Consider the following 18,525-nt stretch of genomic DNA (forward strand, 5'->3'; position numbering starts at 1 on the left):
TTCTCTCTCTCTCATCGCTGTCCCGTTCTCTCTCTCTCTCTCTCTCGCTGTCCCGTCTCTCTCTCTCTCTCTCTCGCTGTCCCGTCTCTCTCTCTCTCTCTCTCTCGCTGTCCCGTCTCTCTCTCTCTCTCTCTCTCTCTCTCGCTGTCCGTCTCTCTCTCTCTCTCGCTGTCCCGTCTCTCTCTCTCTCTCTCTCGCTGTCCCGTCTCTCTCTCTCTCTCTCTCGCTGTCCCGTCTCTCTCTCTCTCTCTCGCTGTCCCGTCTCTCTCTCTCTCTCTCGCTGTCCCGTCTCTCTCTCTCTCTCTCTCGCTGTCCCGTCTCTCTCTCTCTCTCTCTCGCTGTCCCGTCTCTCTCTCTCTCTCTCGCTGTCCCGTCTCTCTCTCTCTCTCTCGCTGTCCCGTCTCTCTCTCTCTCTCTCGCTGTCCCGTCTCTCTCTCTCTCTCTCTCGCTGTCCCGTCTCTCTCTCTCTCTCCCTCTCTCTCTCTCTCTCTCTCTCGCTGTCCCGTCTCTCTCTCTCTCCCGTCTCTCTCTCTCTCTCTCTCTCCCGTCTCTCTCTCTCTCTCTCCGTCTCTCTCTCTCTCTCCCGTCTCTCTCTCTCTCTCTCCCGTCTCTCTCTCTCTCCCGTCTCTCTCTCTCCCGTCTCTCTCTCTCCCGTCTCTCTCTCTCCCCGTCTCTCTCTCTCTCTCCCGTCTCTCTCTCTCTCTCTCCCGTCTCTCTCTCTCTCTCTCCCGTCTCTCTCTCTCTCTCTCTCTCTCTCGCTCTCCCGTCCCTTCCCTCTCTCTCTTTTGCTCTATCCCGTCCCTCCTTTCTCTCTATTCTGTCCCTCCTCTCTCTCGTTATCTCTGTCCTCTCTCTCTCTCGTTATCTCTGTCCTCTCTCTCTCTCGTTATCTCTGTCCTCTCTCTCTCTCTCGTTATCTCTGTCCCCCTCTCTCTCTCTCGTTATCTCTGTCCTCTCTCTCTCTCTCGTTATCTCTGTCCTCTCTCTCTCTCTCGTTATCTCTGTCCTCTCTCTCTCTCTCGTTATCTCTGTCCTCTCTCTCTCTCTCGTTATCTCTGTCCTCTCTCTCTCTCTCGTTATCTCTGTCCTCTCTCTCTCTCTCGTTATCTCTGTCCTCTCTCTCTCTCTCGTTATCTCTGTCCTCTCTCTCTCTCTCGTTATCTCTGTCCTCTCTCTCTCTCTCGTTATCTCTGTCCTCTCTCTCCATTCTCTCTCTCTCTCTCTCTCTCTCTCTCCATTCTCTTTCTCTCTCTCTCCATTTCTCTTTCTCTCTCTCTCTCTCTCTCTCCATTCTCTTTCTCTCTCTCTCTCTCTCTCTCTCTCCATTCTCCCTCTCTCTCTCCATTCTCTCTCTATTCTCTCTCTCCATTCTCCCTCTCTCTCCATTCTCTCTGCTCTGTCTATCATGTTCCTCCTCTCTTTCTTTCTTATCCCTCCTCACTCTCTCTCCCTTTCCCATCCTTCCTGTCTCTTTCTGTCCCGTTCCTCCTCTCTCTCTGTCCTGTCGCTCCTCTTTCTCTCTATCCCGTTCCTCTTCTCTTTTTCTCTCTCTTTCTATCCTGTATTCAGAAGTATAAAGTATCCAGCAGCACTCGCTTAATCCCAACACATAGTGGGTGGGAGTTACAAATCACAAATCAATGCATAGCCAATACATGGGTTGTGGACTATCAGCCCCAAAAGTCACTCAAATATATAGTATAGAGTATGGCAGCATAAATGGTGCAGACGGCTTCCTCAAAAATCAGCCTTTATTGTTTCATAGATAGACATACAGGCAACGTTTCAACCAATTAGGTCTTTCTCAAGCCTAAAGACAACACCAGACAACATAAATTGAATAAATATACAAACATCATAAAAAACATACAACACTCAATAAAATGAAGAGGTGTAATACATACTGCTATCTGTTGCAACAGAGCAGTGGGTCCATGCTCTGGATGCCCATCATGACCAGAGATCCACACACATATAGTGACTGCAAAATGGAGTCATAACCACAGAACCTCCCATCTATGATACCACTTCTGGCTTTCGCACATCATTACTGGTATGTTGTCTCATGTGACAGTCCACTAACCTCATGTTGTGGCTGCTTCCCGTCCTTAACGTCAACGCGCATGCGCAACATGATGTCACCATGTCGATGACGTGTGACGAAAGGGCGCGGCTACCTGTATGTCGGCGTGCCGTGCTGCATGCAAAGGTCCTTCACTCGCCATCATGTCTCCCATTACTGGAAGAAGGGCCAACACCATTCCTGGCAGGAGTATACCCACAGAGTAGCCCTCTGTTGCCAGAGGTTGCCTATGTTGATCCTAAAAAAAGGTGTTTAGAAGAAACACCACGGGGGTGACCATAGATAACCCCCCTAGTCTCCTCGTGCGGTATGTTAAGTCTCTCTTGATTAGATTCAACCTATTCCTCCCCAACATTAGGAAAAAGAGATTGTAGATCCGGGTCCAGAGAGGCTCTAGCAAAATGCATACGCTGCCCAGGTAGATGAATAAAGGGCTCAGATATGTCTTGATCAGGCTAACTCTTTCCTGAAGGGTCTAAGACCAGCCCTTCCACTGATTCACCTTCTGAGTGGCACCTGTCTGCCCAATTTTGCAAGGCGTAATCCCCCAGCCAAATTTGTTGCCAATAACTTTTGGGCCACCGGAAAGGTGTCCGGGAGATCAAACGTAGGATCCCCCCCCCCCTTCCTAACCAGAGACTCTCACACTTCTCCCAGTTGACCCCAGACACAGAGTAGCAGTCCACTTCTGACACCACAAACTCCACCTCCCCTCTTGAGGACACTAAGAGCGTGACATCATCGGCATATGATACCACCCTCAGAGTGGCTGCCGGCACTGCCCGGTCCATCCCGACTCCTGCTTAAGGTCCACAATTAGCCCTCCTTAGCAAGGAACCTCTCTCCAATACATACTTAGATGACAGACGCCGGACCCTACCTCAAACGTGTGGCCAAAGCAACCATTAACCAGCAGCAAAGATTCGGCCCCTCCGTACAATGTTCAAAGCCAATCGACCCCCTCCCCCTTGCAGGCTGCATCTCAAAAGGGCTGACCAGAGATACTTGTGATTAACCCAATCAAATGCTTTGGCCTGATTCAGGGACAATAGTTACCCCCTCTCAGTGGCTTTTTACACGGGACGACTGTCGGGCAAATGATGCCCAACACTCGTCCCCACATGTACTCGCTCCCGTGTGGTTACACAAGAGTGAGTATCGTTGGCTTGCAGCAAGGAGGCTGGAGATTTCACAGTGCGAGAAGTGAAATCTCCAGCCTCCTCGCCCCTCTACTGGCCGCTCTGTCAGAAAGCCAGCAATACTCGGCCCTCTGCAGCAGCAGGGGAGCGAGTATGTGCAGGGACGGGTGTCGAGCATCATTTGCCCAACATTCGTCCCGTGTAAATGGGCCTTTACCCTGCTCCACTGCCTCCTGGTCACCAAGAACAGCACTAAAGGTGCTACTGTCTGGAACAGAGCAATGCTTGGCCCCTGAGAGGAGCCGGGGTGAAAACTTCACCTGCCAATTAAGCAGCACTTTTGCCAGATCTTTCCTGTCCGCATTGAGAAGCGCTATGGGACGCCAATTCTCAATACACCTTGAATCTTTACCCTTTGACAGAAGGATCAAGGCTGACCTCCTCATTGACCTAGGCAGAGTGCTGGAGGAAAGACACTCTTTTAATACCTCCATCAAGTGGGGACTCGAGGTCCTTGAAGGTCTTATAATATGTTAAGCCATCTGGACCTGGCGATTTTTTTTTTTTGATTTTTTTTTTTGATTTTTTTTTTGAGCCAGAGCCCATCAATAGCCAGTCTATCTTTCTCTTCTTTGATCTCTTCTGTCAAAGCATCAAGAGAGGTGTCTACCCCCGGCTCAGGTACAGGATCTGACAACCAGGCCAGAGACCACTTTACTATTAACTGACATCCTTACAGATAGTGGTTTCTGTAAGGGTTGGGAGAGCAGTACTTTCTGAAATCCCTCTCAGAAAAACAAAGGATGCATGTCTATCGTCTTGGCACTTCTTGAGTAAAGATTTCACCCTGGAGATCTCCTCACAGCTACCTCCAGTTGAGACAAGATGTTCATGTTTCCTCCTCAGGTCCTGATACAGGCGGTACCTGTCCAGGCTCCTGAGGTTGGAGAGCTCTCGGAAGAACCTCGCTGCCCTCTTCTTAAACATCTCCCACCACTCTGACTTACTACTACAGAGATGCAGTAATAGTATCTGGCTCTGCAGAAAATCCTCAAAAGACCGTCTTATCTCTGCTTCCTCCAGGAGTGACGAATTCAGTCTCCACAGATCTCTGCCCATCGGGGGGCAACTGTAACATTCAGAGAAAACAATATTAGACAGTGCGCAAATCTATTTGTATCTGACTTAATGCTGGCAACGTTAAATGATGTCAGTATCAGCGGAGTGAGTGCCGCCAACATGAGTGATTAAAGCCACATCACGACCCCAATCTGTAGGGGCTGAGACCAGATTGGCAAAGGAGTGTGGACAACAGCTAAATGCGTGACCGAGATCACCACACAGGTTATACCTATTCTCTGCACAGGAGGCAGTTAGATGACCAACACCCCCACACAGAGCACGCTTCAAGGTCTTACAAGCGGCATTCAAGTGCGGCACCTGAGTCAGAGCTTCAGCTGGCCCTGGTAAAAGGCCAGGATACGATCCCTGCGGAGGAAGGCTGCTGATGGTATGTGAGTCACTGAGTTGCCTGAACATTTCATCTTGACCGTAAACGTCCAAGCCCCATACCCAATGCCGTGTTCGTCCCTGTACTTCTCGGGCATGTCTGTCACCTCTCCGTACCAACCGAGCCACGTCATGACATCAAAGCAAGAAAGTGACTCGTTACTGGTCAAAATGGTCACCCTCTTGAGCTGGTTCTGGCGAGACAATGTCAGATGTACCGTAGGGATGGATCAGGACAAAGATGTCAAGCGCCCTGAAGCCCATCTTCAGTAAAAGCTCTAACTCCTTGAGGGACATGCGTCATTGCCTCCCCAGAGAAGACAGACTACATTCCTATTCGCTATGTCCTGCCTGGGTGTCGGTAGGGATCATATGGTGTCTCCTCTTTGCTCTCAGAAGGCACATAAGCTATGTCTCTGTCCAGATATGTCCACCTCTCTTCCTCCAGCTGTACTGGCCATTCCTGCGCCCATTACAACTTAGGCTGCCTGTCCATGGGCGGTGCGGTATCTCGCGGTGAAGATCCGGCCCGAGATACCGCCGCCTGGGAGCAGGAGCTGCCATACGGATCTCCGCTGTCAGCCTATCTGACAGGCTGACCGTGGCAAATCACAGCATGCTGCGAATTGACGCCCGCAACTGGAGAATCGCAATGATTCTCCGCCCGTGGACAGGGGAGAAGCGCTCTCCGTAGCAATGCTATGGAGAGCTTAGCCTTCACTGCGTTCCCCGCGGCCGGATTATCGCCGGGGGGAAAGCAGTTCAAACCCACCCGTGGACAGGCAGCCTAACACAGGGAAAGGAGGTCTGACCAGCTCAGCCCTGTTCTTGCCAACCACAGAGCCTGAGTCAGGGGGGTTCTTGGGGTCTTTCCAGCAGGACCAGCGCTCCAAGGGAGCGATACAAACACCAGCCTCTCCTGCAACCTCTCCGGCTTCTTCATTACCGCTGTTGACACCGCTAGTGAAGCTGTTGCAGATCTCGCTAATGCTGCCGCCATCACTGTTCAACCTCTCTCAGACCGAGATTGGACTCCATTCCAAAGGAAGCCCAGACAGCCGCACTGTTCCTGGGATCCCAGCAAGACCGTTACCGGAGACTCTGACTGCAGCCGCGATTCTGCAGAGTTCCCCAAGGCACAACCTCCTCCTGTCCTCTATGTATATGTGTACGTGTGTGTATATATATACACCCTGCACAGTATCCCTCCTCCTGCCCTGTATATGTGTATAGACTCCACAGCCTGCCTATCTATCCATCCATCCACACTACATGGTACTGCTTCTGTATCAGTGCACCCTGCACAGTGTCCCTCCTCCTGCCCTGTCTATAAGTATACACTGCTGAGCACCACTTCTATGTATATATACACGCTGCACAGTATCCCTCCTCCTGAGTATGTGGATATCTTATATAATAACCAGGAACAACAAGATCAGCGAGTACAGCTTTCACACTTACAGCCACACCTGATGCTTATCACAGCTGAGGCCTTGTTACAATGTATCCAGCTTAGGGAATCCTCGGGACTTCAAACTGCTACTTTTTAAATGCACTAATCCATTGTATCAAACCTTCAGCTTTGTCAAGAGGACATGGTCTAAATAAAGTTTCAGCCTCTAGTAGTGAGCAACAATGTTTCGCTTCACTGACAGCAAGCAGAGGTTAAGGATAGTCTATGAGAACATTGTAGAACATTTCCTTTCCACAAAACCAAAAATATTTCCATATTTCCGGGGGCAGAATGTAATCAGGAGTAATTGGTGGGGGATGTGATTGGGATTCTCCCCTCCCTTAGGTATTGTACCTACCCCAATTCCACCTGTTCTTGGCGCCGCCCAGCTCTCGGGCACCGCTGTGTCCTTCCTCATCACTTGAGCCGCACAGAACACGGAGGGCAATAAAAGTGTCAGAAGTGCAGCAAAAAGAGGAAGCAACCCCCACTGTGCCCACAGGGTCTAGCAGTTCCCACAGTCCTCACCTGGCATGTAGACTAGCGATGGGTACGCTGACCTGCGCTGCTCAGTCTGCATGGACCCCGCGGCCTGCAATTGGGGTGAGACATCATTACTATAATTGCTTCTGGGGTTCAAGTGTGTGTCGGGGGGTGGCACCAGGTGGGTTATAATGTGTAGGACTGACAGTGTGTCCTGGTGATGAGCCACTAATGGGGGCGTTGTGATGTGAACCCAGGAATATGAAGCATCACATAGCACCTGCCCCGATCTACTCCTGCACTCCCCAGTAAATGAAGGGGTTAATCTCACTAAATTCATGCTGGGATTACAAATACTTAACAGTGATGGGGGGGATACAATCCAAGAGGGGGCGCAGTACATAATGACGGGGGGAAATGATCAGGAGGCAGCCATGCACAATGGGGGGGGGGGGGCGTGTTCAATGATAGAGGATATGATCTATTAGGGGGCTGTACATAATGATAGGGGGATACGACCCATGAATAGGAGCCAAGCACAATAATGGGGGATATGATCCATTAGGGAGCTGTACGCAATGATGATGGGGGGATACAATTCAGGATGGATGCCGTACATCTCAATGGGGGAATACGATATATGTGGTGGAGCTATGTACAGTGGTGGAGGTTTACATTCCAGGGGGAGAGCTGTACACAATGATGGGGGGATTTAATCCAGGAATTGGAGCCATACAGCCATACACAATGATAGAGAGAGAGGGAGGGGGAGGGGGCGCACGATCCAGGAGGAGAGCTGTGCACAAAGGTAGTGGTGGGAGAGGGAGCACAATGCAGGAGCGGGTCATGCACAATGATGGGGGGTACGATCCATGAGGGGGACGTGCACAATGATTGGGGGACATGATCTAGTAGGGAGAGCCGTACATATTGATACGGGAATATGATCCAGGAGGGGGTTCTACGCAATGATGGGGGGGACATGATCTAGTAGGGAGAGCCATACATATTGATATGGGGATACCATCCAGGAATGGGTCGTACACAATGATGGGGGCGAATACGATCCAGGAGGGGGCTGTGCACAATGATGGGGGGACATGATCTAGTAGGGTGAGCCGTACATATTGATACGATCTAGTGGGGGAGCCAGGCACAATGATGAGGGGGGGTGCTTACAATCCAGGAGGGGGCCGTGCACAATGATTGGGAGGATACAATCCAGAAGGAGGAGCCATGCACAATGATGGGGGGGACATGATCTAGTAGGGAGAGACATTCATATTGATACGGGGATACGATCCAGGAGGAGGTCGTACGCAATGATGGGGGGATACGATCTACTAGGGAACCTGGTACAATGATGGGGGGAATGCAATCCAGAAAGAGATGCCATGCACAATGATGTGCGGGGAGTTACGATCAAGGATAGGGCCTTGCACAATGATGGGGGGGCATGATCTAGTAGGGAGAGACGCTCATATAGATATGGGGATACCATCCAGCAGGGGGTCGAGCACAATGATGGGAGGAATATAATCCAAGAAGGAGAGTCGTACACAATGATGGGGAGATACGATCCAGGAGGGGGCTGTGCACAATGATGGGGGGACATGAACTAGTAGGGTGAGCCGTACATATTGATATGATCTAGTAGGGGTAACCAGGCACAGTGATGGGGGGAGATACAATCCAGGAGGGAGAGCTGTGCACGGTGATGGCGGGGGTTACGATCCAGGAGGGGGAATACTTCTAGGAGGCGGAGCCATGCACAATGATGGTGGTGGGGTTACGATCTAGGAGGCAGCTGTGCACAATGATGGAGTGATATGATCCAGGAGTGGACGGTTCGCCGTATTGGGGCAATACGAGTCAGAAGGGGGAACCATGCATGATAGTGGGGGGAGACGATCCAGGAGGTGGTCGTGCACAATGATGGGGGATTTAGTAGGGGGAGCCATGCACAATGATGGGGGCATTAGATCCAGGAGGGGAAACCATGCACAATGATTGGGGCATACAGTATATGGCCACAACAATACAATAGTTATGGCTGTATATATCAGTATGCAGTGAACTCCTCCCTAGTGGGGGCTTTATATATCTGTTTGTAGTGAGCTCCCCCTAGTGGTGGCTTTATATATCTGTTTGTAGTGAGCACCCCCTAGTGGTGGCTTTATATATCTGTATGTAGTGAGCTCCCCCTAGTGGTGGCTTTATATGTCTGTATGTAGTGAGCTCCCTGTATAGGTGACTATTTGTATGGCTGAATATATCTTTATAGATGCAGCTACCCCTAGTGGTATGTATTTATATCTGTATACAGTAAGCTCCCCCTAGTGGTTGCTGTATATATCTCTATATAGTGAGGCCCCCATAGTGGTGGCTGTATTCATCTGTATGTAGTGAACTTCCCCTAGTGGTGGCTGTATATATGTGTATGTAATGAGCTCCCCCTAGTGGTGGTCGTATATATCTGTATTCACAGAGCTCCCCCTAGTGGCGGCTGCATATATCTCTATATATACGTAGCGCCCCCTAGTGGTGGCTGCACATATCTGTATGTAGAGAGCTCTTACTAGATGTGGCTGTGTATCCTGTATACAGGGAGCTCCCCCTAGTGGTGGCTGTATATGTCTGTAGTTGTGAACTCCCGATAGTGGTGGCTGTATATATCTGTATGCAGTGAGCTCCCACTAGTTGTGGCTGTATATATCTGTATGTTGTGAGCTCCGCCTATTGCCGACTGTATATAACTGTATACAGGGAGATCTCCCTAGTGGTAGGTGTTTATATCTGTATATTGTGTGCTCCCCCTAGTGGTGGTTGTATATATCTGTATGTAGTGAGCTCCCCCTAGTGGTGGCTGTATATATATATATATGTACATGGAGCTCCCCTATTGGTGGCTATATTTATCTGTATGTAGTGAGCTCCCCCTATTGGTTGTTATATGTATCTGTATGTAGTGAGCTCCACCTAGTGGTGGCTGCACATCTCTGTATGTAGAGAGGCCTTCCTAGTTGTGGCCGTGTATCCTGTATACAGGAAGCTCCCCCTAGTGGTCGCTGTATATGTCTGTATGTAGTGAGATCCCCCTAGTGGTGGCTGTATATATCTGTATACAGGGAGCTCCCCCTACTGGTGGATGTGTATATATCTATATACAGTGAGCTCGCCAGCAGTCCTTAACAATCCTATCATAATAACTGGAGATTTCTGACTCCACCCCCTAAAATAGCAGTAGATTTGGAGTAATGATGAGATATGCATCCTTTTTGATGTTAGTCGCTGACTGTCCCCTCTGTTCTCAGTGCTCAGGTACCACCATCACTGTAGACATCGCTGTTATGGGGGAGGCACACGGTCTCATCACTGACCTTCTCGCTGACGCCTCGTTACCCCCCCATGTGTGCACTTCCTTACGGGCGGTCAGTAACCTTCTCAGCACCCAGCTCAACTTCCAGCCCATCCACAAGCCAAGGGTCATCTTCAGTGAGAACTACGGCTGCTGTGACTCCGAGGACATTTCCGAGAAAGGGGATAAAATGACCATACCAAAGGTAACGCCGAACCGCCACCAGGGGCTGCTGATACTGAATTACATCATGTCTCCAGTCACATCCAGAGCAGCAGTCACTTAATTTCTAAAACTCCATTCAGCTCCAGAGCTGCAGTCACTATTCTGCTATTTCATTATGTCTTCTACTCCAGACAAACCAAGAGCTGTAGTCACTATTCTATTCCATCATGTCTTATCCTCCAGTCACATCCAGAGCTGCAGTCACACATCTTAGGGTATATGTTATACTCCAGTTCCATGTAAGCCACATGTGCAGGGAGCGTGCTCTATACAGAGAGTGAACTAGCAGTAGTGAACTGTCAATTTCTGCAGCACCAGAACTGCTCGGAGACCAGCAGAATGCTGTCTGCAGCTCTAGATGTGACTGGAGTAGAAGACACAATGTAACAGCGTGGGCATCATTACTGTTCCTGTTGGTTTCCAGCGGTTACGGAGAAGTCTACCGTCGGGACTGTTGCGCAGAGTCTCCTCCACGTGGACGACGACCACCTCTGCTACCGGCTTACCGACTCTAGAACCGGCGCCGGTCCGGAGAGATCGCAGTGGCAGTATTAAACCCACCGACACAAGGTACCTGGATGCGCCGGAACACCCACATAGTGTTGTCACAGCTGCGGGTCTGTTACAGTGTGTCCACTCTGTACTAGAGACATACATGCTGATGCTTCTCTTAGCTGCGGGGCTGTTACAGTGTGTCTGCTCTCTACTACAGACTAATACATGCTGATGCTTCTCACAGCTGCGGAGCTGTTACAGTGTGTCTGCTCTCTACTACAGACTAATACATGCTGATACTTCTCACAGCTGAGAGGCTGTTACAGTGTTTCCGCTCTGTACTACAGACTAATACACGCTGATGCTTCTCACAGCTGTGGAGCTGTTACAGTGTGTCTGCTCTGTACTATAGACTAATACATGCTGATACTTCTTACAGCTGAGAGGCTGTTACAGTGTTTCCGCTCTGTACTACAGACTAATACACGCTGATGCTTCTCACAGCTGCGGAGCTGTTACAGTGTGTCTGCTCTGTACTACAGACTAATACATGCTGATATTTCTCACAGCTGAGAGGCTGTTACAGTGTTTCCGCTCTGTACTACAGACTAATACACGCTGATGCTTCTCACAGCTGCGGAGCTGTTACAGTGTGTCTGCTCTGTACTATAGACTAATACATGCTGATACTTCTTACAGCTGAGAGGCTGTTACAGTGTTTCCGCTCTCTACTACAGACTAATACATGCTGATGCTTCTCACAGCTGCGGAGCTGTTACAGTGTGTCTGCTCTCTACTACAGACTAATACATGCTGATACTTCTCACAGCTGAGAGGCTGTTACAGTGTTTCCGCTCTGTACTACAGACTAATACACGCTGATGCTTCTCACAGCTGTGGAGCTGTTACAGTGTGTCTGCTCTGTACTATAGACTAATACATGCTGATACTTCTTACAGCTGAGAGGCTGTTACAGTGTTTCCGCTCTGTACTACAGACTAATACACGCTGATGCTTCTCACAGCTGCGGAGCTGTTACAGTGTGTCTGCTCTGTACTACAGACTAATACATGCTGATATTTCTCACAGCTGAGAGGCTGTTACAGTGTTTCCGCTCTGTACTACAGACTAATACACGCTGATGCTTCTCACAGCTGCGGAGCTGTTACAGTGTGTTTGCTCTGTACTATAGACTAATACATGCTGATACTTCTTACAGCTGAGAGGCTGTTACAGTGTTTCCGCTCTGTACTACAGACTAATACATGCTGATGCTTTTAACAATTGAGAGTCTGTTACAGTGTATCTGCTCTCTACTACAGACTAATACATGCTGATGTTTCTCACAGCTGAGGGTCTGTTACAGTGTGTCCACTCTGTACTACAGACTAATACATGCTGATGCTTCTCACAGCTAAGAGGCTGTTACAGTGTGTCCGCTCTGTACTACAGACTAATACATGCTGATGCTTTTAACAGTTGAGGGGCTGTTACAGTGTATCTGCTCTCTACTACAGACTAATACATGCTGATACTTTTCACAGTTGAGGGGCTGTTACAGTGTGTCCGCTCTGTACTACAGATTAATACATGCTGATGCTTTTAACAGTTGAGGGGCTGTTACAGTGTATCTGCTCTCTACTACAGACTAATACATGCTGATGTTTCTCACAGCTGCGGGACTGTTACAGTGTGTCCGCTCTGTACTACAGACTAATACTTGCTTATACTTCTCACACCTGAGGGTCTGTTACAGTGTGTCTGCTCTGTACTACAGACTAATAGATGCTGATACTTCTCACAGCTGAGGGGCTGTTACAGTGTGTCCGCTCTGTGTTACAGACTAATACACGCTGATGTTTCTCACAGCTGAGAGGCTGTTACAGTGTGTCCACTCTATACTACAGATTAATACATGCTGTTGCTTTTCACAGCTGAGGGGCTGTTACAGTGTGTCCGCTCTGTGTTAAAGACTAATACATGCTGATGGTTCTCACAGCTGCAGAGCTTTTACAGTGTGTCCACTCTGTACTAGAGACTAATAGATGCTAACGCTATTCACAGCTGTGGGGCTGTTACAGTGTGTCCACTCTGTACTACAGACTAATACATGCTTATACTTCTCACAGCTGAGAGGCTGTTACAGTGCGTCTGCTCTGTGTTACAGACTAATACACACTGATGCTTCTCATAGCTGTGGGGCTGTTACAGTGTGTCCCCTCTGTACTACAGACTAATACATGCTGATGCTTCTCACAGCTGAGAGGCTGTTACAGTGTGTCCACTCTCTACTACAGATTAATACATGCTGATGCTTCTCACAGCTGTGGGGCTGTTACAGTGTGTCCCATCTGTACTACAGATTAATACATGCTGATGCTTCTCACAGCTGAGAGGCTGTTACAGTGTGTCCACTCTCTACTACAGATTAATACATGCTGATGCTTCTCACAGCTGAGGGGCTGTTACAGTGTGTCCGCTCTGTGTTACAGACTAATACACGCTGATGTTTCTCACAGCTGAGAGGCTGTTACAGTGTGTCCACTCTATACTACAGATTAATACATGCTGTTGCTTTTCACAGCTGCGGTGCTGTTACAGTGTGTCCCCTCTGTACTACTGATTTATACATGCTGATGCTTCTCACAGCTGAGAGGCTGTTACAGTGTGCCCACTCTGTACTGCAGACTAATACATGCTTATACTTCTCACAGCTGCAGATCTTTTACAGTGTGTCCGCTCTGTACTACAGACTGATACATGCTGATGCTTTTCACAGCTGGGGGGCTGTTACAGTGTGTCTGCTCTGTACTACAGACTAATACATGCTGGTACTACTGACTAATACATGCTTATTAGAGATGAGCGAGTATACTCACTAAAGGCAATTGCTCAAACAAGCATTGCCTGTAGCGAGTACCTGCCCGCTCGAGACTGAAAGTTCGGGTGCTGGCGCGGGGGAGCGGTGAGTAGCGGCTGTCAGCAGGAGGGAGCTGGGGGGGGAGAGAGGGAGAGAGAGATCTCCCCTCCGTTCCCCCCCGCTCTCCCCCGCAGCTCCCAAACCTTCAGTCTCGAGCGGGCAGGTACTCGCTAAAGGCAGTGCTCGCTCAAGCAACTGCCTTTAGCGAGTATACTCGCTCATCTCTAATGCTTATACTTCTCACAGTTGCCGGGTTGTTACAGTGTGTCCACTCTGTACTACAATCTAATACATGTTGATACTTCTCACAGCTGAGGAGCTATTACAGACTAATACATGCTGATACTGCTCACAGCTGAGGCGCTGTTTAATTGTGAGTCTTGTGATTTCCTGCAGCGCCAACCCCGACCCGTGGAACAGTGCCCCCCTTGGGGGCATCTGTAAGAGTCGCTCCTTCTCTACGCCGTTTGCAATATCCAATCACCTGAACTCCAGGAGAAGACAAGGTGAGACAAAGTGACGAATGTGCAGTTCTAATTCTATCAGTGAAAGAGTGCTCCCTGGTGGAGTTCTATTCAGGGGCAGAGACTAGTAAAGTGCAGGGTGCTGATGATGTCCGGGGAAGGTAGGACCATAGCATTGTATTGGTCCACCCTTCTGTCGCAATGGAGATAAGCGCTGTCCGTCTCCGTGACCCCACATAAGACACGTGACATCGGCCGGACTATAAGTGACCATCAGGAATCTACATATACTGTCAGTGACCTCTCACCTTGACTTACTGACTCTGCATAACATCATGTCTTCTCCTCCAGTTACCTCCAGAGCTGCAGTGACTATTCTGCTGTTACATCATGGCTTATCCTCCAGTCACATCCAGAGCTGCAGTGACTATTCTGCTGTTATATCCTGTTTTATCCTCCTGTCACCTCCAGAGCTTCAGTCACTATTCTGTTACATTATGTATTATTCTCCAGTCACACTCAGAGCTGCAGTCACTATGCTGCTGTTACATCATGTCTCATCCTCCAGTAACATCCAGAGCTGCAGTCCTTCACTCTAATGTTGTGCTTTTGTTCTCCTCTTCCTCAGGTCTTCCGTCCAGCATTTCTCCACTCAGCTCCCCGTCTAACTCTCCTGTTCACGGGACACCGAACCCCAGTCCGACAATAAAAACCTTTCCCTTAACGTACACAGACGCCGATGATGGCAGCCGCCTGGGCCTGAACCTGCACAAGACCTTAACGTGTAGCAAGAGCGCACCGGAGATTCCTGAGCCGCTGCATGAAGCTCCGCTAGTGTGCAGCAGGTGAGTGATGGCTGCGCGACGCCCCCCAGGGAGCTTCATCTATTGTAGCCACACAAATGCAGAGGTACCATCGTGTCTTATTCTCTAGTCACCCCCAGAGCTGCAGTCACAATTCTGTAACCTACTGTTATACCATGTCTTATACTCCAGTACTTGCAGAGCTGGAGTCACATCATGTCTCATCCTCCAGTCACCTCCAGACCTGCAGTCACTATTATACTGTTACATAAATAAAAATAAATTGTGTTATTTGTATAGTGCCAGCTTATTCTACAACGCTTTCAGTTAATTTATTTATTACCCCCACCAAGCTGGGGGCTTATTTTACCGACCTCAGAGGGATGGAAGGCTGAGTTTACCTTGAGCCAGCTCCCTGAGCCATGCAGGGATTGAACTCAACTTTCAAGTCATGCGTCAACAGCTTAGGACTGAATACTGCTGCCTTAACACTCTGCACCACACAAGGCTCTACATCATGTCATCTACTCCAGACACCTCCGGAGCTGCAGTCACTATTCTGCTGTTACATCATGTTTTACCCTCTAGTCACATCCAGAGCTGCAGTCCCTTTTCTGCTGTTGCATCGTGTCTTATCCTCCAGTCACCCCCATAGCTGCAATCACTATTCTGCTGTCACATCCTGTCATTCTCCTGTCTCCTTCAGAGCTGCAGTCACTATTCTGCTGTTACATCATGTTTTATCCTCCAGTCACTTTCAGATCTGCAGTCACTATTCTGCATTTGCATCGTATCTTATCCCCCAGTCACCCCCAAAGCTGCAGTTACTATTCTGCTGTTACATTGTGTTTTACGTTCCAGTCACCTCCAGAGCTGCAGTCACCAATCTGCTGTTACATCCTATCTTATCCTCCAGTCACCTCCAGAACTGCAGTCATTATTCTGCTGTTACATCCTATCTTATTCTCCAGTCACCTCCAGAACTGCAGTCACTATACTGTTGTTCCACCCTGCCTTAGCTCCTGTCACCTCCAGAGCTGCAGTCACTATTCTGCTGTTCCATCCTCTCTTATTTTCCTGTCACCTCCAGAGCTGCAGTCACTATTCTGCTGTTCCATCCTGTCTTATTTTCCTGTCACCTCCAGAGCTGCAGTCACAATACTGCTGTTACATCCTGTCTTCTCTTCCAGTTACCTCCAGAGCTGCAGTCACTATTCTGCTGTTCCATCATGTCTTATCCTCCAGTCACCTCCAGAGCTGCAGTCATTATTCTGCTGTTACATTCTATCTTATCCTCCTGTCACCTCCAGAACTGCAGTCACTATACTGCTGTTCCATCATGTCTTATCCTCCTGTCACCTCCAGAGCTGCAGTCACTATTCTGCTGTTCCATCATGTCTTATCCTCCTGTCACCTCCAGAGCTGCAGTCACTATTCTGCTGTTCCATCCTGTCTTATCCTCCTGTCACCTCCAGAGCTGCAGTCACTATACTGCTGTTACATCCTGTCTTCTCCTCCAGTTACCTCCAGAGCTGCAGTCACTATTCTGCTGTTCCATCCTGTCTTATCCTCCTGTCACCTCCAGAGCTGAAGATCAGTAAAAGCCCGGTTAAGCTGATGGTGTGCAGAGCTGCGCCCGCTGGCTTCCCAATGGCAGTTTGGCGTGGAGTTCCCCTATTAAATGCATGTAGCAGTGTGTATTGTGTGTTACAGCTGCGGGCGGCCGTATGGTCAGGGAAGTCCAGCGGACAGGACGCCGGGTGGCGATGTGGAGGCAGCGCAGTCCGGGAGCCGAGCGGGTACGTGATGCCTTATTGATGCCATGCTATTGCCGGTCTCTTATACGGAGGGTTACAGGGAGCGCTATTGTTACAGATGATGCGGCTCACACCACGTCAGACTACGACAGCACGCATGAGACCAACCACAGTGACGGCAGCGACATCGTGCAGAACGACGCAGAGGCGGAGCAAACGCAATCCAGGGAAGGCTCTGTGCACAGAACGCACCGACCCCACAACATCGACCTCCACTCGTTAGCAGCCGAGGTCAGTAGTCACATGACCCCCGATGCATCACGTTGACTGCAACCCTTCTCTAGGCTCCTCCCCTCAGTCTGTGGGCGCCATTTTTCTTGCTGGTGGTTAAATGTAGATTATAGTGTCCTGCGGTGTTGTAATCTCTCCTGACAGCCTGCTGAGCGTGCACTCATTCACGGCAGCTAGTCTGAGCAAGCGGAGCTGCAGTGTGAGGCCTCATGTTCTCGGGCGTATCTGATTTGCGGAATCCGCACGGGTCAACTGCGCAGAGAATCCGCAAATCAGGCTGCCCCTGGGTGTCCGCAAATGCATGGGTGACCCCAAAAAGGTTAAAGCATGCAGATTTGATTTGCGGACCTTTCGGTCCGGAAACAAATTGTTGTATGCTCCATTATTCTGCTGATCTCGCACGGATGTCTTCCATTGACGTCAATGGAAGCCGTCTGATTCGCGGCACACCTGCAGCTGTCACTGCAGTCGGGCCGCAGATCCGTGGGACAGCAGGAGAATAAAAAAAAAAGTACTGCACCGTCACGCACGCATCTGCCGTGCAGAAGAAAGAAGATCCGTCCGAGACAGAGAAGACCTGCACAGGATCCGGACAGGTAAGGAAATGGCTGCGGGCAGGGTCGGACACCACTGCGGGCTCACACAGGCGGAATCCAACCCGCTCATGGACATGAGGTCTAAAGCATGAGGGAGAGAAGAAGCAGGCTGAGCCAGTAAGGAGACTGACTACCTGAGGCCCCACTAAACAGTGCTGCCCAGCTGGGGCTGCTGATCATAGTCTGATTGAGCAGAGCTGCAGTGTAGAGCATGGGGTTTTGCAGTTAGTACATTATATCAGTATTACAATGTTTCTCATTGTTAGGACACACCCCTTTTGGCTCCAGAGCCCCTCATTATGGAAGACATTGAGGATCTGATGGGGGAGCTAAACAATTGGAACTTTCCAATATTCGACCTAATGGAGAAAACGGGAAATAAGAGTGGCCGAATCCTCAGCCAGGTGAGAGCGGGCCAGGATGTGGGATCACCTACTTGTGGGGAGACTTTGGGGGTTGGTAGCTGACCTGTAGAGGGATACAAGGTCACTTTACTGTGGAGGAATACATGGGATCACCTACCTGAGTGTGTGTGGGGAAATACAGAGTCACTACCTGCTTGTGATATGGGCAGGTAACTTACCTGTGAGTGGATGAGGGGATTGCTTTCCTGTGGGGAAATATGGAGGGTTACCTACCTGTTGAGGAAGAAGACATGTTGAATAGATTTACTGAATACAAGTATCACTGTCTCCCCTCAACCTGCATCACCAAATACATATCTGTTACTCATCGTCCAGTCACATTCAGAGCTGCATTCACTGGAATCATAGACTGGTAGAGTAGGAAGGGTCTTCCAGGGTCATCGGGTCCAACGGGGTCATCAGGACCTCCACGATCATTGGGTCCTCTGGGGTCATCGTATTCTGCGGGGTCATCGGGTTGGGGTCATCAGGACCTCTACGATTATCGGGTCCACTGGGGTCATTGGGTCCTCTAGTATCATCGG

The 18,525-nt window shown here is 49.6% G+C and overlaps 1 protein-coding gene across 3 annotated transcripts in view; it reads left to right on the forward strand.

Moving 5' to 3' along the window:
* The window catches only part of PDE3A (phosphodiesterase 3A), a 142,329-nt gene that overhangs the window by 102,664 nt on the left and 21,140 nt on the right, over positions 1 to 18,525 (forward strand). For all 3 annotated transcript variants that reach the window (XM_066590728.1, XM_066590729.1, XM_066590730.1), the window contains exons 3-9: positions 9,982 to 10,230; positions 10,675 to 10,820; positions 14,062 to 14,171; positions 14,758 to 14,974; positions 16,646 to 16,731; positions 16,808 to 16,980; positions 17,843 to 17,980. In XM_066590728.1, the coding sequence (XP_066446825.1) occupies positions 9,982 to 10,230; positions 10,675 to 10,820; positions 14,062 to 14,171; positions 14,758 to 14,974; positions 16,646 to 16,731; positions 16,808 to 16,980; positions 17,843 to 17,980 (1,119 nt within the window). The remainder of the gene's footprint in view (positions 1 to 9,981; positions 10,231 to 10,674; positions 10,821 to 14,061; positions 14,172 to 14,757; positions 14,975 to 16,645; positions 16,732 to 16,807; positions 16,981 to 17,842; positions 17,981 to 18,525) is intronic.

This window comes from Eleutherodactylus coqui, chromosome 2 (genome assembly GCF_035609145.1).
Source record: "Eleutherodactylus coqui strain aEleCoq1 chromosome 2, aEleCoq1.hap1, whole genome shotgun sequence".
In the NCBI taxonomy this organism is placed as follows: Eukaryota; Metazoa; Chordata; class Amphibia; order Anura; family Eleutherodactylidae; genus Eleutherodactylus; species Eleutherodactylus coqui.